The sequence below is a fragment of the Sceloporus occidentalis genome, unplaced genomic scaffold, assembly GCF_023333645.1.
Source record: "Sceloporus occidentalis isolate IW3139 unplaced genomic scaffold, rSceOcc1.0.p SCAF_4, whole genome shotgun sequence".
In the NCBI taxonomy this organism is placed as follows: Eukaryota; Metazoa; Chordata; class Lepidosauria; order Squamata; family Phrynosomatidae; genus Sceloporus; species Sceloporus occidentalis.
In genome coordinates, this window is record NW_028316984.1 from 39,802,074 (window position 1) to 39,829,077 (window position 27,004).

The 27,004-nt window shown below is 40.9% G+C and overlaps 1 protein-coding gene across 3 annotated transcripts in view; it reads left to right on the forward strand.

Moving 5' to 3' along the window:
* The window catches only part of LOC149313793 (bile salt export pump-like), an 82,169-nt gene extending 55,568 nt beyond the window's left edge, over positions 1–26,601 (forward strand). For 2 of the 3 annotated variants that reach the window (XM_089519807.1, XM_089519809.1), the window contains 9 exons: positions 887–991; positions 1,096–1,257; positions 3,968–4,171; positions 8,617–8,858; positions 9,601–9,757; positions 19,821–20,021; positions 22,201–22,407; positions 24,624–24,770; positions 25,831–26,601. In XM_089519807.1, coding sequence (XP_089375933.1) covers positions 887–991; positions 1,096–1,257; positions 3,968–4,171; positions 8,617–8,858; positions 9,601–9,757; positions 19,821–20,021; positions 22,201–22,407; positions 24,624–24,770; positions 25,831–26,031 — 1,626 coding nt within the window. In that variant the 3' untranslated portion in view covers positions 26,032–26,601. The remainder of the gene's footprint in view (positions 1–886; positions 992–1,095; positions 1,258–3,967; positions 4,172–8,616; positions 8,859–9,600; positions 9,758–19,820; positions 20,022–22,200; positions 22,408–24,623; positions 24,771–25,830) is intronic. The other variant, XM_089519808.1, reaches the window with a different exon arrangement.
* Positions 26,602–27,004: the final 403 nt, after the last annotated feature.

The window sequence follows — 27,004 nt, forward strand, 5'->3', positions numbered from 1 at the left end:
AAATCCCTATGAAAAATCTGTAACACATGGACCCAGGGTAACCAGATGTTCTCTTTTTCGAGGACATGCTCTGCATTTCAACTATCTGTCCAGGAGGAATTCCAAAATGTTCTCCATTTTGAGCATGACTAAGAAGGAGGAATTTATATTTATATGAGTTTTAGTATTTATTTTGTAATGCCCTACATTTTTATTGCATGTCCTACATTTTGGTGCCTTGTCTTCCTTTGTTGTTATGAAATCTGGGCGCCCTGCATGGATCACACTGATGAAATTCAATTTCATTGCCATTGAGATCAGCAGATCGGGACAGGTGCAAAGCTTTTTCATGAAATCTCTGAAAATCTTAGCTGAGTCGCCTATCTGCCATGGGCTCAGAAGATACACAGAGGAGGAAACTTGGTCTTATGTGTTTGTTCCTTCCCAGTCTTCTCCCCATTCCACTTCTGACCATCCTCTGTTGAGGTGACCAAAGAGCTGAAGGGTTTTTTTGTTCCTTGGGAATTAGAATCCTTTGTGCATTCAGGACCCCTGCTTGATCATGTTTAGCAGCTGAATTTTATTTGAATCCTGGATTTTGGCTCTCAACATGTGAAGGCAGGTGGGAAGGTTAGAAGAGATGTACTGCAAGCAGAGGTCTAACATATTCAACTCTGCTCTCCATATATTGTCAGAAGACATGAGAGGAGAAGTTCTGAAAGAGGCTATTAACAAACAATAGTGCTTCTATAAAGCCAGCATAGACTTCTAGAATATACTACGTGCTGTGTGCCTTTCCATATCATTACAGTCATGTTACTCAAATACCAGGAAGGGGCTCACAATACACTTTTAATCATCTTGAAGACACTCTATAGCTAAGCCATTTTCTTTTCTTTCCCCACAGACCTTCTCTCTTCTTGATGAAGAAGAACAAAGGTCACAAATCAACAGCATCTGCCTGCTCTTTGTTGTTGTGGGAATCATATCATTTGTAACTCAGTTCTTGCAGGTACTGGCATCTGGATTGTTGTTTTATTTCTCCCCTCCTACATTTCTTATATCTGGCTTCATTGATTCACATGCTTGGATTAATACTTAATCCCCCCCCCCCAGGGTTATACATTTGCAAAGTCTGGTGAGCTGCTTACAAGACGGTTAAGGAAGATTGGTTTCCAGGCTATGTTGGGCCAAGAAATTGGTTGGTTTGATGATCATAGGAACAGCCCAGGGGCCTTAACTACAAGACTTGCTACTGATGCATCTCAAGTTCAAGGGGTAAGAGACTTTATATAATAATAATTCCATGCTTCAGGAATTACCAGATTGGACCAGAGAAGTGTAAACATAATGGGAATGAGGCAAGGTATGTGTTGCCTGTTGGTTTACTAAATAAATGTACATCAAAAACCCAGAGAGGACAAAGCACGTGGAGTGTGTGATTTTGAGGAGAGAAAAATAGCTAGGAGGAAAGGGTAAAACACTGTTTTCATTCCAACCTACCTACCACTTCCAAGCTAATTTATTATTTAAAAACTGATGTCGGGGCATTGCTACATTCATTAACATGGAATATATAATTAGCCAAAGTGTCTAAGGGTCAGTTCTCAATTATGGTAATAAACCCCGGGCTTTTTGCATTTGCTCTGCATTTTTCTCACTGGAATCTTTCAAATGAGGATCAGGATCGATTTCCAGAGGGAACTAGGGGCAAACGAAATATCACAACTCAATGGGGGGAAAGCTTGATAAAAGAAAAAGGTCTTCAAATTTTTCTTTAAAAGATCCAGAGAGGTGGTGGAACGGAGCTCGTCGGGAAGGTTGTTCCACAATTTTGGGGCCGAGATGGAAAATGCCCTTTGCAAGGTCACCGCGTATTGCGCAGTTGGGACCCTCAGCAAATTCTTCCCGACTGACCTGAGTGTGCGGGGTGGATTATATGGGGAGAGGCGGTCCTCCAAGTACCCTGGGCCCAAGCCATTTAGGGCTTTATAGGTAACTACCAACACCTTGTATTGGACCCGGAAGCGAATAGGCAGCCAATGGAGATCTTTCAAGATAGGTGTTATGTGGTCTGCCCTGGAACATCCAGCGACCAATCTCGCAGCCATGTTTTGCACTAATTGAAGCTTCCAGGTTTGGTACAAGGGTTGCCCCATGTAGAGCGCATTACAGAAATCCAACCAAAAGGTTACCAGAGCATGTACCACCGTTTCAAGGTCCCTCTGGTCCAGGTAGGGTCGCAGCTGGCATATCAGCCGAAGCTGGTAACAAGCGCTTCTGACCGTCGCAGCCACTTGAGATGTCAATTGGAGCGACGAATCGAGAAGCACTCCCAAGCTGCGAACTGAGTCCTTCAGGGGGAGCGTGACCCCATTCAGGACAGGTGGACAAATTTTGCCACCTGGTCCCGGGGAACCTATCACTAGTACTTCGGTTTTCTCTGGATTCAGGCTGAGTTTGTTTTTCCTCATCCAGCCCATTACCGACTCCAAGCAGGCATTTAGAGGAGAGATGCCATCCCTAGTCACTGCATCAGTCGGAGACACAGAGAAACAGATCCGGGTGTCATCAGCGTACTGATAACACCGCGCCCCGTGTCTCCGGATGATCTCTCCCAGCGGTTTCATGTAAATGTTAAATAGCATGGGGGACAAGATTGCTCCTTAAGGGACGCCAGATGTAAGCACCCTCAGTCCCCCAGCTCCACCATCTGGAATCTGCCCGAGAGGTAGGAACAGAACCACTGGAGCGCAGTGCCCCCGATACCCAACTCCCTCAGGCGTTCCAGAAGGATACCATGGTCAATGGTATCGAAAGCCGCTGAGATGTCCAAAAGCACTAACAGGGACACGCTTCCCCTGTCCATGCCCAGACGGAGATCATCGACTAAGGCGACCATGGCAGTCTCAACTCCATAGCCCACCCGGAAGCCAGTTTGAAATGGAAAATGTTCCAATAGATGGGAGATTGGGATGTTCCAGGGGAAAGAATTCTAAACTCTCTACACATAAAAACCAAGCATGTTAAAGAGACAATTGAGACAGAACTTTTCTCCCTCATGTTTTGGTTCTCTTATGTGTAGAAGGTGTGAATGTGTACATATGTGTTGGTCCTTTGCTTCATTGGAGCCCCTAGTGACAGAAATTGAAACTGAGATTTCAGTAATCAGAAGTGGCAAATGAGCTCCTAAATGAGCATAGCAGAAGGTACAGGTTGGTGTTCTCCTTGGGTCTCTTTGGATACAATTTTACATGATTTCCCTTTACCAACTCCTCTTGGTAGAGTTGCCAGATTGAAAACTGGAGGTGCCTCTTGTGCCTTTAATGGTTGTGTAGAAGAGGGAATTTTAGTAGGTGTTGATCATCATGCAGTCAGATAACAAGCAGCACCTAATGAAATTCCCTCTTCTACACAAAATTAAAGATACAGGAGCCCTTTCCAGTTTTCCCTCTGTCACCACTGGCCACTTACATGTCACAGTAGATGAAAAAGACACAGATTTGCATAAAACGTCCTGTTCAGTCACTTGCCCAGGTGCTAATAGTTGATGGACAACTTCAAGGGTCCCAGTTTCCCTTTTTATTGTGGTTCTTTTCCTTTAAAATGGGCATGGACTGGATAGCCTTCTAACAGAAGGCACATTTAAATAGTCCTTGGCAATGTGGGACACTTGGCCACCAGACCTCGGGTGGTTACCCCAGTTTTGAGAAGTCAGAGGAAATGGACAAAGTGCCAATAAGAATGGCTCAGCCATGTCAGCCCCCCTATGTCACTAATGGTCCTATTTTCAGTTAAGGATATGAAACCTTGTCCTGTTTGCACACGTAGGAAATATCAATGTGCTTTTTTGCTCAGTCCTCTTGGAGCTACAGAAACCCTCCTCTACAATAGCTTTCTTTCTTCCACAGTTCTGAGGAAAGGGTGTCCCAGTGTTTAATGTGGGAGAACCTGATGGTGACTGCTCTTTCTTGTGCTTTACCTGAAGGCAACTGGAACCCAGATAGGAATGATTGTGAATTCCCTTGCCAACATTGGAGCGGCTGTTATTATTGCTTTCTACTTCAGCTGGAAGCTCAGCCTAGTCATCACCTGCTTCTTGCCTTTCTTGGCTTTATCTGGAATGGTGCAGTCTCAAATGCTGACAGGGTTTGCCTCTCAGGACAAGGAAGCAATGGATGCTACTGGGATGGTAATGAATCTTTCTTCTTTCTCTTATTTAAAGCCTAATTTAAGATTCATTGATGTGTTGAGTAATAGCTCAAGCAGCCAGTATTAACAGGCATTTCAAATCGGACAAGGTCACAAAGGTCAATACACACACGTGTACGTGTGATTGGACTGTCGTTACATTCCTCTTGCTTGATGAGGAGTATGTATATATATATATATATATATTCCTCATCAAGCAAGAGGAATGTAATGACAGTCCGATCACATCCTGGTTGCTTGAGAGGTGACTTGTTTCTCTGAGGTAATCTACACAGTACATGAAGTAAATAGTGTGTGGTTTAGGTCTCTTTGTTTTTCATTTACAAGGAAGTGTGAGCCAGCACTTATCACCATCATCTCTCACTCTATTTATACCCCACCTTTTCCTCAAACTGAGAACTATCACCTAATCTACCATTCACAAGTAGAGGAAGTTCAAATCTTTCCTCCCACCAGGATTTTCCCCACCAAATTCACCGCCACTGTTACCACCACGTCATTTGTAGAGTTGCCAAAATGAAAACTGGAGAGGGCTCCTGTACATTTAACAGTAGTATATTAGAGGGGATTTAAGCAGGTGTCCTTTGCCCTGCAACCAGGTAACAAGCAATATCTGCTGAACCTCCCTCTTCTACACAATCATTAACAGTACAGGGGCGGTATCCAGTTTTTACTCCAGCAACCTTATTGTGGAGGCTTTAAAGAGAGCAAAAGAAAGCCTCCATTGGTGTTGACTGTAGCTGCCCCCCTGCTTTTTAAAAGACCATATGTGTTGATGGCAGCAAAGTTTGTGGGGATTAAAGAACTTAAGGGGAAGCTTAAGTATCCCTTGCTAATGTGAGTTGGCCCTTAACCAGGTTGGGCCTACATTCATTTCCTTTTGAGTTAAAAGCAGAGCATTCCTAAATTTACTTCATGTATCATATAGTTTGAGACAGTGGTCTCTAAACTGTGCTCTTGAAGGGATTTAGGACTTCAGCTCCCAGAATCCCAAAGTACTGGCCAACATGGCTGAGGCTTCTGGGAGCTGAAGTCCAAAATCTCTTAAAGGGCACCGCTTGGGGACTACCAGTTTAAGGCTTGTAATGCCAGGTGGTCAAGTGTTCAGCTTCCAATCGGTTGGTTCAAGGAGAGCTGAGAAACATGTTTAATGCTGTGTAAAGGCACTTAAGTCGTTAAGCAAAAGGGACTACTTTAAGCAACCCCATTGTCAAGGGCCAAGTGTAATTTCAATGGCCTTGTTCCAAACTTGGTACATGGGTCTCCTCCTTCCCTTGCTCCATTTCCCCACATCAAAAACTCTGTAATGAAAAGTGGAGGACTGATTAGTTTATATTTGATCCTTTTGGTCTCTTTGTTTAAATTCCTTATGTTTGTCAATGCTTAATTTATAGTTCTAGCTCTCCTGGGTATTGTCTATGCATATTTATTGATACATGGATGTCATATGCCCTTTAAACTCTCTGTTCTATCTGTAGGATTTAGTCAGTTCTTCTAAAGTTTGTGTGATTTCATTATAAATCAGTGATCACCAAACTTTTTCAGGCTGCCAACCCCTTTCCTCTTTGTTGACAATCTTAGCACCTCCCATGCCTGTTTCTCAATAGTAGGTCTACTGTTTTACTATAAATTTAAAACAACCAATCTTAGGACTTCACATGGAGAAAATCGGAGCTTTAAACAGTGATTATTCCATGAAAATCACATGATCGCGATTAAGATTTTCATACAACGTCGCGATTAAAGAGACATTATCCCAGGTATCAACAAACAATCACAGGGAAATCCCATGAATGATTTGTTGCTGTTCATTGCCTGTTTATTCCCAGGATAATGGCTCTTTAATCGCGGTGTGTGTGAAAATTTTAATTGCAACTGCACAATTTTCACAGGATAATCACTGTTTAAAGCCCTGATTTCCCCCTGATTTTCCTGATGTGATATAGTCCTTAGTTGTTGATCCCTTTGTACTTGATCACCTTGGGAACAGCTGAGTAGCAACTGAATCCTTTCACCCATGCTGGCTTGGTGGCAAAGGCTGGCACAGGCAAGAGGTTTCTCAGTCTCTGCTTGACTGGCTGCTTGGCTGCTGCTCCCATTGCACCCAGTCACCCTGGGAGCAGCAACCAAGCAGCTGGCTGAGCAGTGACTGAGAGGCCTCTTACCTATGCCAGCTTTATGGCAAAGGGCAGTGTGGGCAAGGAGATTCTCAGTCGCTGCCAAGCCAGCTGTTTGGTTTCTGCTCCCAAGGTGACCAAGTACAAAGGGAGAAGCTTCTCCCTGGCAATGAAGAGCTCTCAATTCTTCTTTGTCAGGGCAGAGAGGGACACAGCCTATTTAAGTATAGGTGGTTTACAGAGGCCAGATGCCATGGATTGGAGAATGGCATGGACAGGGAAAGGCAGAAATTTGAGGAGTCGCTTGAAGGCAAAGAACACTTTCCAAGAATCAATCCCAGATACTCCTCCTTCTCTTTTCCCACCAACATGTCTTCTCCACCTAGGTTTAAATGTCTCCCCACAAACATGGTTTCTTCTGTTAAACTCTTCTCTTAGACTGTTTGATAAACGAAAAAAGGAGCAGTAGCGCAGCTCCAACCTGCCAGCCAAGTCCCGGCACAGCCCACAAAGCTTAAGCAGGGTCCCAAATGTGAAAGCTCCTTTTTGCTGCCACTTCTTCCCCACCTCCACATGCTCTAACTTCTTTCTCCAGTCAGTCAGTCTGTCCCAAAATGCCACCGCACCACTCCAAGCACAAAAACAATACCCTGCACTCAAGGCTTGCAAAAGTTTCCTGCCACTACTAGTGAAATACACAGCTAAGGCTGTGAGCTTACATCGGCAGGCGAAGAGCAGGAGATACCACCACACAAAGCAATCAGTGCAGCTGTGCGGTAGATTTAAGGGACCCTGAAAAGAAGCTTCATCAACCCTCTTCCCATCACAGTCCTAAAGGCTGCTGGTACCCCTTATCTTTCTTGTGCATCAATACAAATTGAAACCCCCTGCCTCCTTACCCCTCACTGCCCCAGTGGATTTTTCTATCACTTCCAAGGATCCATACCGCCCACTTTGGGAATCACTGTTCCAAGCCTATTTTACTTGCCGACTTTCCTGATTTGGCAGGGACAGTCCTGATTAATTCTGTGTCATCTCACTTTTTTACTTGCTCTTAAGATAACACTGAAAATGCCATTCTGGGTCACAAGCACATGCATGTACTATTCATAGTGACAATATATCTACCCTACCCGGCATAAATGATGTAAAAGCAGTATTCTGGCTGCACAGTAAAAAAAAAAAAAGAGAGAGAGAGAGAGAAATGTACTCATGGCTAATACCAACAATTGCAGAATGTAATAAAGATTAAGGACAGAACAAGTTTGGGCATGCACAGTGAATTGTTTGTTGAGCTCTGGTGACAAAGTGTGGCTGTAATATTCATTATGGGGTGCACCTAAACTGTAAAAACAATGCAGTTTGACCCCACTTTAACTGCCATGGCTCCATCCTACAGAATCCTGGGATTTGTAGTTTTGTGAGGTACCACCACTCTTTGGCCTTATTCCCACTCACTTTTTTGTACTGAATAGATTTGATAATGTGATACCTAATTGAAGTTCCCACTACGTTTATCACGACTGAATCTCTCTGTGGCATTTTAACCTTATTGATGTTCACACTGGGGGGAGGGCAGCAATAGGAATAAAATGCCATGAGAGATTCAATTATGGCAGGAGGGGGGACGAGGAAGATTAGGAGGGTAAGGAAGCAGGAGGCAGGGAGGAGAGGAAGAAGAGAGTGAGGAAGGGGGAGGGAGGAAGGGAGGGAGGAGAACGAAGCAGCGCAGATCCAGATTGGTAGTTCCCACTACCAAAGACCTGGATCCTTGTGGTGTCAAAAAACCCAAACCTCGCTAGTTGACCTGGTGTCAAATGCACCAGGTCAGGTGTTTTTTTTGTCCCCCCCCCCCCCTCGCAAACTGCACCAAGTGCAGTCGGGGTAAGCATAAACACCTATCAAATAACCCAGGTTCCACACTGGATTATTTCATAGTATAAATGGGGCTATTGACAGAGAATGTTAGAAACTTTGTAAAACTATAAATCCCAGGGTTCCATAGGATGGAGCTACAACACTTAAAGTGGTGTCAAACTGTATTCTTTCTACAACAGAGATGCACTCATGAACTTTACTCAGACAGGAGAACCCATAAAAGGAATTGTGATTGTGGTCTTGCCCAGTAAGCCACCTATAGAGCAAAAATAGTTCTCAAACAGTATGAGGGGGGGGGGGGCATTTAACAATAGGTTAGCTAGGAGAGCAAGGATCATTGACCTAACAGCCAACTGCATGGATCAATGGTCCATACCTTTCAGACATCCAACAGAATCTCTCCCCTGCCCCCTCATTTTTTTTTGGACAGATTTCCAATGAAGCCCTCACAAATATCAGGACTGTTGCTGGAATTGGGAAGGAGAAAACATTTATTGACGCCTATGAGAGAAAGCTGGAAATCCCATACAGAGGAGCAATAAAAAAAGCCAATGTTTATGGAGTTTGCTTTGGGTTTGCACAGTGTGTGTTGTTTATAGCCAATTCTGTCTCTTATCGGTATGGGGGATTTTTGGTTGACAAGGAAGGACTTCACTACAGCTATGTATTTAGGTAAGAAGATACAGATATACTCAGGTAACTACAGGTGGGCAGCTTAGATACAAAGACACAGATGCACAGAGAAAAATACTTTTCCTTGAAAGCTGCAGGTGAACAGTTTCTGTGAATTTTAGGGCCACACCCATTCTTTTGCCATTGTCACCAAATTTGTTGAAGCAGTGGCAGCAGCACCACCTGTGCAATTTCCCTTTAAACCAAGATGTGCAAAGAGTGTGCAACTTATTTGGCTTGAAAACAAGGTGTGTGCTTTCCACACACCTTGTTTTAAAGCAGTGGTGGGAATCATGTGGTCCTCCATATGCTGCTGGGCTGCAGTTCCCAGTATCTCTCACTATTGGATATACTGGCTAGGTCTCTGATGTACAGTCGAATGCCATTTGGATGCTTACACCCCTATATTAAAGGATAATCACACTTAGGACAGTGCTGTGGTGGCAAATTCAGCTACAGTGGTGGCTTTAAAAATGGGCAGGGGTATTCACATGATGTCTTCAGACAATGTGTTGTCCATACATGCTTAAAGAGAAACTTAAGGATAAAGGACATACAACCTCCATCTTAAGAGGCAAGATGGTTTTGAATTTCAGTTAGTGGGGACAAACAGAGATGGAGAACTTTGCTTCAGTGCCTTGCCTGTGGTCTTCCAAGACACAGGTGGCTGGCTGCTGGTGAAATCAGGATAGTAAAATCTTTAGTGTCTCATTCACTAATGGCTTTCTCCTCTGTTTTTCAGGGTGATTTCTTCCATTGTGACCAGTGGAACTGCTTTAGGAAAAGCATCTTCTTACACACCAAATTATGCCAAAGCAAAAATAGCTGCAGCACGTTTTTTTCAGCTGGTGGATCGGATTCCCCGAATCAGTGTTTACAGTGACATTGGAGAAAAATGGGTAAGAGCAAAGATTAGTATTATCAGAAGCCCTAATTGCAGCACTGGGAAGATGCAAAAGTCGTGCAGTCTGCTATTGCTTCAAACTAGATTATCATGTTCTGAGAACTTAAATGTAGGAACAAACAAGGTATGCTGGGGGCACAGAGTGTGTTTGGTAAAACAAAACCCTTTGGCTTGAATAAATAATGTGTGTTCAGGATAAAAAGATGGCACATTGGTACTTGTTGTGGACTGACTGAAATTTGCAGGTGGTATAACTTGTTACTGTTGAGTAGACACACACATATGAACGATTGTACTGCTAGGTACCAAAGATCAATTAAAAACAACAAATAAATCAGACTTTTTTGTGGCTTTTTAGGCTATGTGGCTATGTTCTAGAAGATTTTCTTCCTGACGTTTTGTCAGCATCTGTGGCTGGCATCTTCAGAGAATGATTGCCTGGAAAAAAGTGGATATATATATATATATATATATATATATATATATATACTGTGTGAGCCTGGGAATGCAGGAGTGATTTGCATGTTTATTGTTCTGTGCTGATGACAGGCCTCAGGCTGGGAGGCTGATGCAAAAGAGGATTAGTGTCTGCTAATTGGTGATCATTATCTGCTGGGAAAGCCCCTGACTCTGAGTGGTTTCCCATTTGCATTTGCTGAGTCCTTATTTTGCTATTCCTCAGGGCTGGTAGCCAAATTTTGTTCACTTTAAGGATTTCTTCTTTCCGGTTGAAATTGTCCAGATGTTTATGGATCTGGGAAGCCATTGAAATCCATTATTGCATTAGCCTCCCAGCCTGAGGCCGGCCATCAGCACAGAACAATACACATGCAAATCACTCCTGCATTCCCAGGCTCACACAGTGTGTGTGTGTATATATATATATATATATATATATATATATATATATATATACACACACACACACCCACTTTTTTCCAGGCAAGCATTCTCTGAAGATGCCAGCCACAGATGCTGGCAAAACTTGAGGAAGAAAATCTTGTAGAACATGGCCATATAGCCTGAAAAACCCACAAAAAACTATGGATGCCGGCCATGAAAGCCTTCGACTTCACAAATAAATCAGACTTAAAATACAGAAAGCAGCCAGTAAAAATAAGCAATATATCAGTGAATTTCTTGGTTTAGTGGCCAGATCTAATGAATTACCTTTTGCTTAGTCTATAATAATGTAGTCTGTTATGTTAACTAAATACTTAAGTGGAGTAGAGCCTGGTTAACACTTGGAAGGGATACCTCTGGAAAACACTAGGTGCTGTTAGGGTAGATTCAGAGGAAGGCAGTGACTGACCACCTCTGAGTATGAAATTCATTTGGTTCACATAAGTTGACAGGTGACTTGAAGGCACATACTTTCCTTGTTTACATATACTTTCCCAACACATAAATTGACAGGTGACTTGAAGGCACATACTTTCCTTGTTAAGAAATCTTTTCTAGGAAAATCAGATGGTAGCTCTGCTCTCAGTACTTATGTACACCCAGTGCCTACAAACATAGCCATGTTCTTGATATGGCCCTGCCTAAGCCACATGGTACAGAGGAATGTGAAGGCTAGAACCAGCACTTCAGGGCTATCAGCCACTTGTGGAAATTTTTCAGCCCCAGGAAAATCATAGATGAAGAATCTGTCTGCCTCTCTGCCTCCCTCAGTGCCTGCCTATCTCTCTCTCAAACACACACACACACACCTGTCTCACTTCACTTGGGGTAATTACTATTATTGCTGTTGTTAAATTACTGCACATACTCACCAGAAACCCTGCTCTAAAGCAAGGCCCCTCAGAAGTGTATCATGTCGCCTATATTTTGAGTCAGACCATTCTAAATATACTCTTCAAATCCAGCCAGCATTTTTCAGGAAAATCATCACCCAAAGTGGATTTCACATAGCTTACGTTTTAAGTCAGATCTTCCTAAACATACCATCCATATTTCTCTGAAATCTGTCCAAATGTTCTTGCATGGTGCCTCCCTCCCTCCCTCCCTCCCTCCCTCCCTCTCATGGTATCTCTCTAGTGACAATATCTTGTCTCTAGCTTTGTAGATTGTGGAATTCTTGTTATCAACAACACATTTTCTGTCTGATAATTACAACTATCAACAGTGTAGAGCCTTATTCAGTTATTCAAAAAGTATGGTGAACTAACAAGTGAAAAAGACCCTCGCTGTGAGTTGGAATCCTGATTTTTCAGAGTTATAGCTCTTGGGCAGAGTCTACATAAATAGCAGAGGTTCTTGTCTTTGGATGCATTATCCTTTATTCATGGAAGGTCTTAGTTTTTGTGTGTGTGTGTGTATTCACTGACAGTCATTTTTATTTCACAAAAGGAAAGTGGAGCATTTTATCTTTATTATATATACCTGCTATAGACAGAACTGCCTTTTTTGTATGAATGCAGCATTTTGTGTTGGATGCAAATGTATCCATTCATGATATTTTATTGCTTTGATAGCTCAGTTATGTCAACAATGAATGATGATTTTGCCTTGGAATGTAATGCACTACAGGCAAAATATAGTGCTAAATGACACATTTGCCATGAACACCTTTATACGTAAGGCAAGGCAAATACCAATGCTTTAATGGTGCATTTTTACTTCTCTTTGTAATGATGCAGAGATGAGGAAGTCAGACAGTACTTAACAATAGAAATACTTTGGCAAACCCACATCATTGTCTTTCCCTGTTCAATGTTGTATATTATTTAAAGCAAATGGGTAAAGCTTACTAAATGACATGCTTAACAGTGTAATATGTCCACTCAGCAGTAAGCCCCATGGGTATCTAATCTCCTTTCAGGTAAGACAAATCATGGATAGTACAAACCTCAACATGGGCTTTTGTATACATAACATTCATGAGTAAAATACACAACATCAAGAAATTAACCCCAGAAGCTGGGCACTCTGCTTTCACTTTCTTTTGATTTCCTCTTCAACAATTTGTGGTGAAAAACAGATTTTTAGCCTTTTTGGAGAGCCTAGATTAAAAAAAAATACTAAAAACCAAAGTAAAATGTCTCAGATGATATACAGGCATTATGATGTCCACTGAGAAATAAAGCAACTGAGTACCCAAGACCAATATCTGGGATGGGAGACAGCTTGCTTTGTTGCAGAAAATGAGAAAATGTTGTTGTGGCATTTGAAAGACTAATAAATTACACCAGACCTGGGTCCCCAGAGGTCGCTGGTCTACAACTCACAGAAACCTTAAGTATTAGGGCCAATAGATATGATGAACCATTATTTGGAAAGAGTGCTCCCTCAAGTGGTGAAAGCCATCCAGTTATCAATGCACATTATTCCCCTGCAACAGACATCTGGTATTTCTTCTGCTGTGCTACAGCTGCATCCTGCATGATTCTACAATACTGCATTTCAGCTTCTTACTATAGACTTAAACAACAGCGTGTCCAGCTTACCATGCTGCACCATATCTTAGGGTATGTTACAATTCAATTTTTGCCAGCAACACTGAGAATCCCCTTTCCAGCATTTTAGTAAAATATAGGCCTGTTACAGACAGCCAAAATAAAGCTGCTTCGAGTCACTTTGGAGGTATGATATTTCAATGATGCATGAGTCCTAAGAGTCTGGAAGCTTCACTAAAGCTGCACTCCAGTCCAAAGGACGCTTTGGTGCGGCCTTTGGACTCTTAGGACGCATGTATCATTGAAATACCATACCTCCAAAGTGACTCGAAGCAGCTTTATTTTGGCTGTCTGTAACAGGCCATATTTTGCATCCCAGGCCCTGAAATATCAGGGCTCATAACTGAGACTTAGGGTCAGGCCAAGGTGCACCTGGAGACCTGATGATGTCATAAAGTGTGATACATTAAATATCTTCCATGTTTACTCAGTGTATGTCTTTCATGCAATATACCGTATTTTCCGGCATATAAGACGACTGGGCGTATAAGACGAACCCCAACTTTTCCAGTTAAGATATAGAGTTTGGGATATACTCACCGTATAAGACTACCCCTCTTCCAATGCACACCAAATAAAAATTAAAAAAACATCAGATTTGATTTCAATATGGTAATTTTAATTCAAATGACATGTAGGTACTTAGCAGGAAACCTTGTTGTATACAAAGCCTGTTTGGATTGGTCAGCTCTCCCTGCCTGCCCAGTCCTCCCTGTCTCCAAGACTATCAGAGCGGTAGCTGCTTTCATACGATCGTTACATACGGTAGGGATGTGGCCGTGGCCGTTTTTCCTGGGTTAAAAAGTAGTCTTATACGCCAGAAAATACAGTACATCAAATCTAATAGAAATGATTTGGTGTACAGTATATTACATGAAAGACTTTGGTTGGAAATTAATTTTTCCAAACTCTGCATTAAACCTTTTTCCCCACTCTGTTTTCAACACCTTTGCAAGCACTCCCTTTAAGAACGCATTAGAATTTAATCCAACCATTAGAAAGTTTTCCAAGCTCTGCTTTGAACAGAAAAACATGTACAGTAGCCACAGGACAGGGGCAGGTAACACATATGCTTTCACAGAAGTGCTCTTACCCTGAGATTTTTTCACCTCATCCTGAGGACTGGAGAAGAGGGTCCAGTCTCTGAGCAAAACCTTTCCTAGAGTGGAGATTTGATGCTACAGAAACAAATTGATTCCTGTGTGGGAATGACTACATTCTTGGAGATATAAGATGAGGAGGCGGGAATCAACACCTTATATGCAAGTGGCAAAAGCAGGAGGGACATAATGGGATGTGTGCCCACGGGCATGTGCTACCATTACAGCCTATGGGGCTTGAATATCAATGAGTTTCCATTTTCGCGGGGGGGGGGGGGGGGAGGAGGTCCAAAACAGATTCCCCATGAAAATGGAGAGCCAAGTGTTATTAGTAGTTTTGATTTGAGAAATACAAATGAGAGAAAGAGAAATTTTAATATTGAAGGGATTGCCATAGAGAATATGTATGATGAAATAAGCTTCCACATTATCACATTCCAAAAGAAAGATGAGAAGTAGAGAGACAGAAACAGCTTTGTGCTTACCTTCCTGCATGATGTCATAGTACTTCCATTCTCCCTCCAGATGGAGATGATTGTAAATATGTGCTTTTTGTCCTGCTGAAATAATCCATTGGACAGAAGCCACACATTTATGACCATCTCTTCTGGAGGAGAAAATGGAAGTACTATAACGTCATATGGAAAGGTAAGCAAAAAACCTCTTCTGTCGTGCAATCTCTCGTCTTTGTTTTGCAACGTGCTAAGGCTCTTTATTTCTTCCCTTCCCTCATAAAGGGACACATATTGCAAACACAAAAACACATATACACTTTTCAAGTGCAAAAATATAGATTTTCCATGGAGAAAAGTTACATATGGAATGACAGACAGACAAAAAGACAGCTATAGAATTATGGAATACTTGGAGAACATTACCAGCAGAAACATGATTACTTGTTGGTAAATACATACAAGCTTCATTTGTAACTGATTATCCAGTCTCTTATCTCTAGAGCAATTCCATGACCAAAGGAAAATATGTTATTAACTGCCATCAAGTCACCTTAGACATATGGTGACCCTATGAATGTGAGATCTCCGAGTCACCCTGTCTTTAACTCCCCTGCGCAAGTATTTCAAACTCAGGGCCATGGCTTCCTTGATTGAGTCCATTCCACCTGGAATGTAGTCTTCCTCTATCCCTCCTACCTTCTACCTTATTGTCTTTTCTTGGAAATCATGTCTTCTCATGATATGTCCCAAGTACAACAGTTTCGGTTTAATGAAGCTCGGTTTAATCATCTTGGCTTTTAGGGAGAGTTTCAGGCTTGATTTGCTCATTGTTGTTGTTGTGTGCCGTCAAATCATTTTTTTACTTAAGTGACCCTAAGGCAAACCTATAATGGAGTTTTCTTGGCAAGTTTCTTCAGAGGGGGATTGTCATTGCCATTGTCTGAGGATGAGACAGTGTGACTTCCCCAGGGTTACCTAGTGGATTTAAATGGCAGAGCTGGGAATTGAACCCTGGACTCCACAGCCATAGTCCAATGTTCAAACTACTACACCACCCTGGCTCTCTTTGCTCTAGAACCAATTTATTTGTCTTTTTAGCAGTCCATAGTACCTGTAGACCTCTCCTCCAGTGTTACGTTTCAAATGAATTGAATTTCTTCCTGTTAGCTTTCGTCACTGTTCAGCTTTCACAAGCATACATAGAAATTAGAAGTAAAATGGCATGGACAATCCTAATTGATATAATTTTACACTTTTGGATCTTGTCTAGTTCCTTCATAACTGCCCTTCCAAATCCTAGTCATCTTTTGATTTCTTGTATGTAGTCTCTGTTCTGATTAATCACCGAGTCAAGATATGGAGCGCTTGAATTGTTTCGATGTTTTCATTGTCCACTTGAAAATTATGTAAATCATCTGTGGTCATTATTTTTGTTTTCTTAATGTTCAACTACAAACCTGCCTTTGCACTTTCTTCCTTGACTTTCTTCTTCTTATTATTATTATTATTAACCTTTATTTATAAAGCGCTGTAAATTTACACAATGCTGTACATACAATCTTTTAGTTAGACGGTTCCCTGCCCTCAGGCTTACAATCTAAGAAGACACGACACAAAAGGAGAAGAGAGTGGTGGTGGGGAATAGGATCAGGTCCAGCAGATCTTCTCCACCTCCGAGGCCTGGACCAAGGCAGATGGACTGGAGGAAGGGCTTGGCTTCTTAATGGATGGTTAAAAGGAGGCTTCCTGGGCCAGAGAGGGGCTTGCCCCTGGGAATGCTTCTCTAAACAATATAGTCTTTAACTCAGTTTTGAAACTGGGTAGAGAAGTGATGAGGTGTGCATGTGGGGGAAGAAGGTTCCAGGAGTAAGGGGCAGCAAGCGAGAAAGGATGAATTCGGGAGGGGGCAGTGGTAGTCCTACACTGTGACAGGAGACCTTGACTACCAGAGCAGAGGGTGCGAGTAAGAATGTAAGGAGAAAGAAGGTCAGATAAGTAAGGAGGGGCCAATCCATGGAGGGCTTTGAAAGTCAATAACAAAAGCTTGTACTGGATGCGGAAGGGGAGCCAATGAAGGGAGGATAAAAGAGGAGAAACATGGTCAAAGTGGCGAGCGGATGTGACAATACGGGCAGCTGAATACTGGACAGAGATTAAAGGATGCAGGTGTGAAAGAGGAAGCCCTGTTAGAAGGAGGTTACAATAATCTAGTCACAAAACCACTAGGGCATGGACCAGAGTCTTGGCAGTAGAGATTGAGAGGAATGGACGGATCTTGGCAATGTTGTGGAGAAAGAATCTACAGCCCTTGGCGGTGGCCTGGATCTGGGGAATAAATGACAGTGAAGAGTCAAAAATGAAGCCAAGACTACGGGCTTGATGAACTGGTCGAATAGAAGGGTCGTCAACAGAAACAGAAAAGGAATAATGAAGTAATTGTTCAGTAATTCAGTAATTGTTCCAAGTCTGCTATTTTCTACCAGCAGTATGGTGTCATCTATCTATCTATTGATGTTTCTTCTGACAATTTTCACGCCTCCTTCTTCCAAATCTAATCCTGGTTTACATGGTTATGTTCAGTGTACAAGTTAAACAGATAGGGTAATAAAATGCAGCCTTGCTTGACCCCCTTGCCATTATATTTCTCTATATTCTGTCTTGATGGCAGCATCTTATCTGAATACAGTGACAAATCAGGACAGTCAAGTGATATGGCATAGCCATGTCTTTAAGAACAATCCATAGTCTTTAATGATCTACACAATCAAGGGCTTTGCTATAATCTATAAAGCATAGGCTGATTTTCTTTTGAAATTCTTTGATGTCCAACATATGTTTGCAGTATGATCCCTAGTGCTTCTTCCTTTTCTGAAACCAACTTAGGCATATGGCATGTCTTGCTCCGTATATGGTAAATGCCTTTGTTGTAGAATTTTGAGCATCACTTTGCTTGCACAGGAAATTAATGCAATAGTCTTGTGGTTCGTGAAATCCCTGGTATTCCCTTTCTTGGGGATTAGAATGTGCATTGAAGGTTTCCAATCTGTGGGCCATTGTTTTGTCTTCCATATTTGTTGTCAGATTTTAGTTAGAACTGGAGTAGATTCTGTCCTCATTGCTTGAAACAGCTGTTTTGGTATGCCATTTGTTCAACTTCACTTTCTAAAATTGGAGGTCCATCTTCATATGGTTCTTCCTTCAATGAATCTGGCATTAATCTCTTTTATATAATCCTTCTCTGTGTTGTTTCTATCAGCTTTTTATTTTTACTTGGTCCACTTTAGCTCTCCCAAACCAAATACTGTAATGTTGATATGTTCCATTTCTTATTTTACTTGTCTAGCTTCCCCTGAATTATGCATCCAACACAATTTTCATGTGTTGCGCATCGTCTGACTTTCCTTTCACCTCTGAGCATGTCAACACCTAAAAGTCCTGTTGGCTTGTATCCAGTTACGTTATTAGTCACAATTAGTCACTACTGCTGGGCTTTCTTAACAGACTGAAGTAAGATAAGGAGGGATGGGTGGGTAGGATGGGGGACTATTGTTGTTGTTGTTGTTGTTGCTTTGCTTTTACTATGTATTTTATTGTATTCATTGTACCTTTCTAACCCTCCTCAATCTGTAGGGAGAGGCAAGATATAAATAAATAAATATATTATTGTTGTTATTGTTGTTATTATTATGTTCATAAAAACTGTTAGTTTCTCAAAGCAACGTGTTAATGTTATTTATTATTATAGAATTAACTTGTTGGTAATTTTAACAGAAAATTACTTTTTAGTTGTTAATTAATTTTTATAACAATTTTTTAAATTAAAAAGTCTCCAAGTACTCCAAAACAGAACATTTTTGAAGTAATGAGTACAGAGTACAGTCTGCCCTCACTATATGCACCCTTGCCATATGAGGCTTCAAGCTTATGTGGACGGTGAGCAGCAAGGGATGAAATGACGCAGGTGCCACAGGCGTGTGCGTGCCATGGCACATGGGAGCACACTGCCATTCAAACAAATGGGACTCCAGCACATACAAAATTTGCCTTACATGGGGAGGGGGTCCAGAACAGCTCCCCTCTGTATGGCAAGGGCAGATTGTAATTGTTATACCATAGCTGCACCCACACTGCAAAATAATAATAATAATAATAATAATAATAATAAGCCAGTTTGACTCCACTTTAACTGACATGGTTCAGTGCTTTAGAACTCTGTGAACTGTGGTTTTGTGAGATATTTAGACTTCCCTGTCAGTAGGTTCTGGTGCCACAACAAACTACAATTCCCAGAGTTGCATAGCATTGAACCATGGCAGTTAAAGTGGTGCCAAACTGTATTATTTCTGCTGTGTGGATGCAGCCCATGAATATAGCAACATTAATAGTCTTTACCCTATTTTAAAAGTAGCAGTGTTGGTGATGCCATGAGCCAGAAATGTTATACCTAACATTTATATTACTTTCAGTGTGTTGCTTCCAAGGGCTGATTATAACGAAAAAGAAAATTAAAGATGGCTGTTCTTTCCCATATGCATGCAAATAAATGAATGGTTTGCTTTTCTAGTCCTAAGGCATTCCTTTTACTATAAGACCCACAGGAGGCAACAGAAGTTAACAGTGAACAGTTGTAGTCTGTGTCAATGTGTATATGAAACCTGGATCTTCCACACTGTACCAATGGTGAAGGGGACTGAATTTGTCAATTTTGGTTTTGATTGTGGTTCTTCCTATAAAAAGAAATATTGCAGATACCCAAATGTGATAAACATATGCAGAATGGTCTTTCTTTTTTCAAGCAAGGGCTAGCTTTTGTAATTGAATTTCCAGTTATCTCCCAATAAAGATAAACCATTTCCTTCTTCCAAAATTCTTTGTAAGACATTGCATTTTTATGCATGCATACTGAATTTGATTTCATTTGCTTCTCAACCAAATGTAATTGTCTGCAACTACTATAAGAATAATAGCAATAGTAATAATTTGTTTCATAAGACTCATTTGTGAACTCTGTAAGACCCAAGACGATCTCATTGTCTTTGTATAAGCAGGATAATTTCCATGGAAGTATTGAATTTCTGAAATGTACATTCACATATCCTACCCGTCCTGACGTCAAAGTGCTAAACAGTCTTTCAGTGTCAGTAAAATCTGGTCAGACTCTTGCCTTTGTGGGAAGCAGTGGATGTGGCAAAAGTACTAGTGTCCAGCTTCTTGAACGATTTTATGATCCTGATGAAGGAAAAGTGGTAAGCAGCCCTTTTAATAGTAAAATGATACTGATAAATAAAGTGAACCTACATTTCTTCATAGATTTTACAAGAAGAATATACAATATATAATATACCTGTAAAATAATAGGATGCCTCATATAATTAAAGCCATGTGTGTACCTTTACATGGCAAAGAAAATAAAGCATGGGCCCTGAAGCTTCTCATTCTTTAACATTTCTTACAAACACCTTTATCCAGGAAAGGTGATTTGGAAGCAAAAACAGGAATCTTTGTACAAATGACACTTGTTTGACCTCTGGTGCCCCACAAAAGAGTATCTCAGCAGGCATCTAGCCTGTTGGCTCATAGACACAATTACTTAGATCAGGCCTATACGCATGTTCCGTAGCAAATAATCAAAAGTACATATTAAGAAGTGCCACGCTGAATTAGACCAAAGGCCTATTTAGTGCAGGATCCTGTTTGTCATAATGACCATCAGAAGAGCCTAGGGAAGCCCACAAGCAAATCTGGAGAGCAAAAATCATCTTCTGTTCTTTGCCTCCAGCAAAATATATGCCTTCAGCATAATTGGGGGCCATCTTGTCTCTGAACTGGAAAGTGATATATACTTATCATAACTAATAGCTGTTAACAGCCTTATCGTCCACGAATTTGTCCAATTGCATTTTAAAGCCATCCAAACTCTTGACTGATATTATATGAAGCAAATTCCATAGCTTTAACTTTATGCTGTGTTGAAAAAATACTTCCTTTTGTATCTCTTAAATCTCCTTCAGAGAAGGTTCATTGGATTCTCAGTGTTATAAGAATGGGGAAAATCTTTCCCCCTTTCACCAGGTGCATAGTTTCTCATACCTCAGTCATGTCCCCAATTCATCACCCTTTTTTCAGATTCATCACTTAACTACATACTCAAGTTTGCGTAACACTAGTGAAAAATTAATAATAGATGGTGCATGAGTTGAACCAGGACCACACAATGTGGGCAAAATATGCTTAACCCATCCCATTCTCCTGATCCTTTATTGCTATTAATAGCAGAAACAAAGCTCCTTTTTTGGTATTGAAAATTATATTCTTGTTTACTTGTAATCCTAGTTTCTTCAACATAGGAGCAGGGGGGATTCATAGCACCATCTCCCTCTGTCATCACTTTCTTCACATGGAAAGATGCATCTGAGAGAAGATGCTGTTGTGTGGAAGGTTTCCTCATAGCAAGATCCCTGAATTTCCAGGATTCCTGCTTGCATAGAGAGCCTTCATACACACAGGAACCTCCGCTTTTCAGCTGCCTCTTTCCACAGGAGGAAAGCAGCTATAGAGTGAAGTAACTTTAGGTGCTTCCCTGATCTTATGTTGAAGAAACTGGGGTAAGTAACATTATGAATTTATACATTTTAGAATAGTTCCATGTAAAATCACTTTTGCAAGTTGCTGCCACAAACAGACACTTCTTAACTGGGTAACCATGGTTCCACTGAACTCCATTGGGAACATATTCTGAATAATTTCAAATGAATAACTGCAGAGAGTCTATGTAATAATTTTACTTTGTAGCAGAATCACAGCTGATACAAGCTGTTTGCACAGAATCTACAAAACAAATTGTTTCTCTGAATTGGCCATTATGCTTTTTATTTCGGGTGTTCAAATTATGAGTCCCGTTCCTCATGTAACCAAAATGGCTCTGCTCACAAATGAGAAGTAAAATCCTAGCAAGCTTGAGGTATCTTCACATTTTCAGAAATGGAAAAAAATTAGGAGGTAAAGTAAGGTAGAGGGTAATCACTAGAAACTATCCAGTGAACACTGTGCATGCTTAAATGACCATGGAATATTGACTGGCTGTTAGGAAGAAGCCGGAGAACAGTGCGTGACAAACAGAAAATTGTGAACAGGAGTAGTTCACACAGCAGCACTTCTGCAGTGAGGGGCAGGTCATACTTGTTCAATATAAGTTACGCAAGTGATCTTAGTGGAATTGTCCATTGCTGGGCTATAATTTCAGGAGTTTATAACAAGGGTTATTTTCAACACAACACCATCTGAAAATTATTTCAAGTCAACGAAACACTTATTATTATTACAGTGTAGGTTTAGTTTAAATTCTAAAATGGAGATTCTCCCCCCCCCCTTGCTTTTAGCCATGGAATAAATAACATGTATTTGTTTTGTGTTTTTGATGTACAGTTGATAGATGGACATGACACCAGGAAAGTCAACATCCACTTTCTGAGATCTAAAATTGGAATAGTGTCTCAGGAACCTGTGCTGTTTGACTGCAGTATTGCTGAAAATATTAAATATGGTGATAACATCAGAGATGTTTCTATGGAAAAAGTGATAGCAGCAGCCAAGAAGGCCCAGCTACATGACTTTGTCATGTCACTTCCTGATGTAAGCAACTTTTTCTTAATTATAGCAGTGTTCAGAAAATAGGTCAACAGGGCTACAAACTCCAGAATCTCAACCATGATTTGAAATGAATTATAGCTTTGCTATCTATCTGTGCTTAAGTGGCTGTAGGACCTTGGCCAGCAGCTAACTGTTAGATAGTGTTGTGTGACAGAGTGCTGAAATGAGAATGTGAAAACTCAGTTCTCCACTCACTGGGTACCTTGTGTTATGTATGTACCGTTTCTCAGCCAAAAAGGGCTGTTGTGAGAATAAGATGGTGATTGGATCTGTTTACTTTGACCTGAGTTGCTTAGAGGAAAGGTGGGGCAGCAACGGACATAATAAAGAGTCATTTATTAGGTCTTTTGGAAAAGTGACTACAGGATGTTGAGCCAAGGCCTTAAATCCCACTGAGCAAAAGGCCTGTTGTACCAACCGGCAAAGTATGGTCTTCTAGATGTTTTTGGATTGCCATCTCTCAACATTCCTCACTGCTAGCTATGCTGACTGATGAAAACATCATTGCAACAACATCTGGAGGGCCACAAGTTCCCCACTCTCAGGAGATTATCAGATGGGGAACGGTCCTTGTCCTGTCCTTTTCCCGCCCTTATAGCGCGATCGTGAAAAGATTTTCATACAACAGAGATTATCAGAGGGGGGACAGGAGTGAAGCCTTTCCTTATCCCATTCTTGGCAGCGATCACGCAAAAGACATTCACACATTTGCACTATCATTAAACTGTCAGTTAAGTGGAATTGCATTAATGTGTTTTTCCACTAATACAATATGAAGGGCATGGACAGAACAATTCCACTTCAATGACAGAACAATGACAGGATAAGCATGATGTCATGTGAAAGTCTTTCATGGTCAATTGCAGTTTAATGATGGGACACTGATAGGATAAGCACAGCTTCAAAGATTATCAGACGGGGAACGGGATGTCCTTGTCTCGTCCTTTTCCCATCCTTATGGAGCAGTGGTTCTCAATCTTCCTAATGCCATGACCTTTTAATATAGTTCTTCATGTTGTGCTGACCCCCAACCATAAAATTATTAATATAATAATATAAAATATGTCTTTTCCGATGGACTTAGGCTACCCCTGTGAAAGGGCCGTTTGACCACCAAAGGGGTTGTGACCCACAGATTGAGAACTGCTGTTATAGAGCTTCATTCCCTGATAATCTCCTCAGTCTTTTGCAAGATCACATTACCACAGCCACTGGTCCCTCTATTTTTCTTTTTTCCTTCTCATGTGACAAGTAGAGGACCAGAAAATGCTTTTTGGGGCTAGTTTTGGTCCAGATGTCCCTGGCTGCAGATTCCTGCCCTCAGGCGCATGAGTTTTTTACTTTGTCTTCTGCTGCTTCAGAGACTAGACATAGAACAATGGATTCAAACTACAAAAAAAGAGAGATTCCATCTGAACATTAGGAAGAGCTTCCTAGCAGTAAGAGCTGTTTGACATTGAAATATGCTTCCTTGAAGTGTGATGGTGTCTCCTTTTTCAGAGGTTTTTAAACAGAGTCTGGTTGGCCATCTCTTGGGGGTGCTTTGATTGTGTATTCCTGCATGGCAGGAGGTTGGACTGGATGGTCCTCAGGGTCTCTTCCAACTCTGTGATTCTGTGATTGTAGGTTACATTGTGTAGATCATTTGTCTTTTGACAAGAGGTTGAACCATATTATTACTTTACAAAATAATATGTCAGATATGCGTTCCAAAGTTTGAGAGGCACTGAGCTAGATGACTCTGCAGGGTAGGGTTATTTATGATACCCAAACAAAGTTAATTCTGTCTGCCTACTGTCCGCATTTATTGTTGAAAAAGCATCCAGTAGACTATCACCTGCAGATCAGCTTTATACATGTTTTCTCAGAAGTAAGCCCCTCTGAGGATTTTGGCCCTAATGACATAATTTTAGGCATCCAGTTATAAATATCCAGCTTTCATGTCCAAGGACTAATAGGTGTTTCATATTCCAATTACCCAAAGTTTCTTCTCTGTTAACCCAGGCAATTGACAATCTCCCTACCCCAATAAGGAATAAAGGACAACTTTTGTAAACCCAAAAGTAGGTCACATCTCCAATAAAACAGCAATAAAATGGTTCATGCTCCATTTCTCTCACAAGTGACAGGATCATTGCTTTTTGCTGTTCTGATGATAAACAGTGTCACTTAAAATTCAGACATTTTATCTCTTCCAGAAATATGAAACTAATGTTGGAGCTCAGGGAGCACTGCTTTCTCGCGGGCAAAAGCAGCGTATTGCTATAGCTCGAGCCATTGTTCGAGATCCCAAGATCTTATTATTGGATGAAGCAACATCTGCCCTGGATACTGAAAGTGAACAGGTAAATAGGAGTGAAAGTAAATTGTTTGTGGACTGAAAATGAGGGAGCAAGTAAGATCATGCATTATCTTAAGGCTGCTCAGCCATGGTTCACATTTGCATGCTCTGCCTTTGAGGACAGCAACATCAGTCTGTCACAGATGGATCTCTGCAAAGCAGACCTTTCTTATCAGTTCCCATCAGTGTAAAGGAATTCAATACCAGAATTACATTTCCTGTAAGCTAACCAAACTGTACTGTGTTAACATTAGAGCATAGCTTTTATGGGGGGGTGGGGGGTGGGGGGGTATTTTTTTACTTCTTAATTCATTTTAAGAATTTAATAAATAAAACAAATTATTATTATTATTTTTACATGTGAATCAACCTATGTATAGAAAACAAAACAAAATATATATCTGGTCCATAAGTAGGAACAAAATGTAGACTTGGATATTACCTTTTATTAGGACCACCAAAATGTTACAGAAAGGCATTGTGGTAGGGGAGGGGGGAAAGTGGTGGGGGATAGAACAGTGAAGAGACAAGATTGGTCATTGTTTCTTCAGCTGCAAGATGGAGATCTGGGCTTTACTGCACAATTTACTGAACTGGATTTATAAAAAAAGAGTCTAGTGTATCACTGGACTTAGAGGTCTTTGTCTCCATTAGCTGGTTCACTGCTTTTTTATATCTTTCCCTTCTCTCTTTTCTGTATGCACCAAGAGAATACTTAAAGGAATTGTAGAGATTCTTCATCCTACCTCATAACTTCTTCACATGCACTCATTGTATGAAGAGGAAATAGGACCAAAGTGGAAGAGTTTGAGATTGCTTCTACAAAGCCTGTATAAGTGTGTACAGTTATACCTGCATAAGAGTCTATGCACATTTGTAGCTAAGGATTTGCCCTAACATTAGGCAGAGTGAGAAAGACTTCTCAGGCAGCAGATTATTTGTATCCTTAATCATGGTAGTTGTATTGAAAGGCAGTTGACAGTCACTATCTCAAAAAATGTCACTTTCTGGCAACTCATAGTCCTTCAACTCTGTAGATTATTTTTCATCTTCTTTGCCTTTAGACTGTGCAGGCTGCTCTGGATAAAGCTCGAGAAGGCCGAACCTGCATTGTTATAGCCCACCGGTTGTCTACTATTCAGAATTCAAATATTATAGCTGTGATGTCACAAGGAGTCATCATTGAAAAGGGCACGCATGAAGAATTGATGGCTCAGGAAGGGGCGTACTACAAACTTGTCACAACTGGCGCACCAATTAGTTGAGCCTTCCCACTCACTCTACAGCATGGCTGACATACCTTTCTTTGAGGATGTACGAAGACCAGTATAAAAATGTCAGGAATCTTTATTTTTTGAAAAAAGAGAGCTGTGCTGTTATATAATACCTATGGTGGTGAAAACATTTTATGGAAGAAGTGCTGTCCTGATGGCTCTGGTTAGGATTGGCACTATCACTAGGAAACTATGACAACATTGCAAGAAAACCATCAAGGACTGTTTAGAAAAATCAGCTGAGTGCCTGATCCATGAAAATATTTTATAACTAGATTATAAATTTCTAAGCATGCAAGTTCAATGAAGCAAATAACAACAGAGCAACACCATCCTGGGTCCATAGTGAAGCATCCAACCATGTACCCTAATGTTAATGAACTTGACATTATAATTATGGAACCACTCAGATCTAAATGTTCATAAGTACAGAGGAGACATTGTAAGTGCTTCTATATTATAAGGTCCTCCTTATCATAATCTCTCCTCTACTTTCTCTCAGTCTAACCTACTTCACAGGGCTGTTGTGAAGAAAAAAAATATGATTGCATACCCCAACCACAAGCTCTCTTATATCTCTCCTTTCCCACAAGCTTCTTGGGGGAAAGGAGAGATATAAATGTAATAAATATTTGTTTCTGTGAAAAAGACAGTTCATTGGGCTATGAGGTATGCCCTGTTCCTTGTCTACCTTGACACTGTGTTTGAAAAAACATTGCTGAAGACATAGATGAGGGATATAAAACAGAGCTGTCCTGCTTCCTCCTTGAGGTCTAACAGGTTAGGGTTTTTTTTTTTTTTTAAAAAGAAAATAAATCTTCAGTTGCATTAACAGAAAAATCAAGGGAAGTACCAGTTCTGTTCTGTTCTTGAAGGTGCTGCTCTATTTTGCAAGGCACATTTAGAGGACTGAATCAATTCTGGGTGCCACATTTTGAGAAATACTTTGAAAAATTAGAGCTGA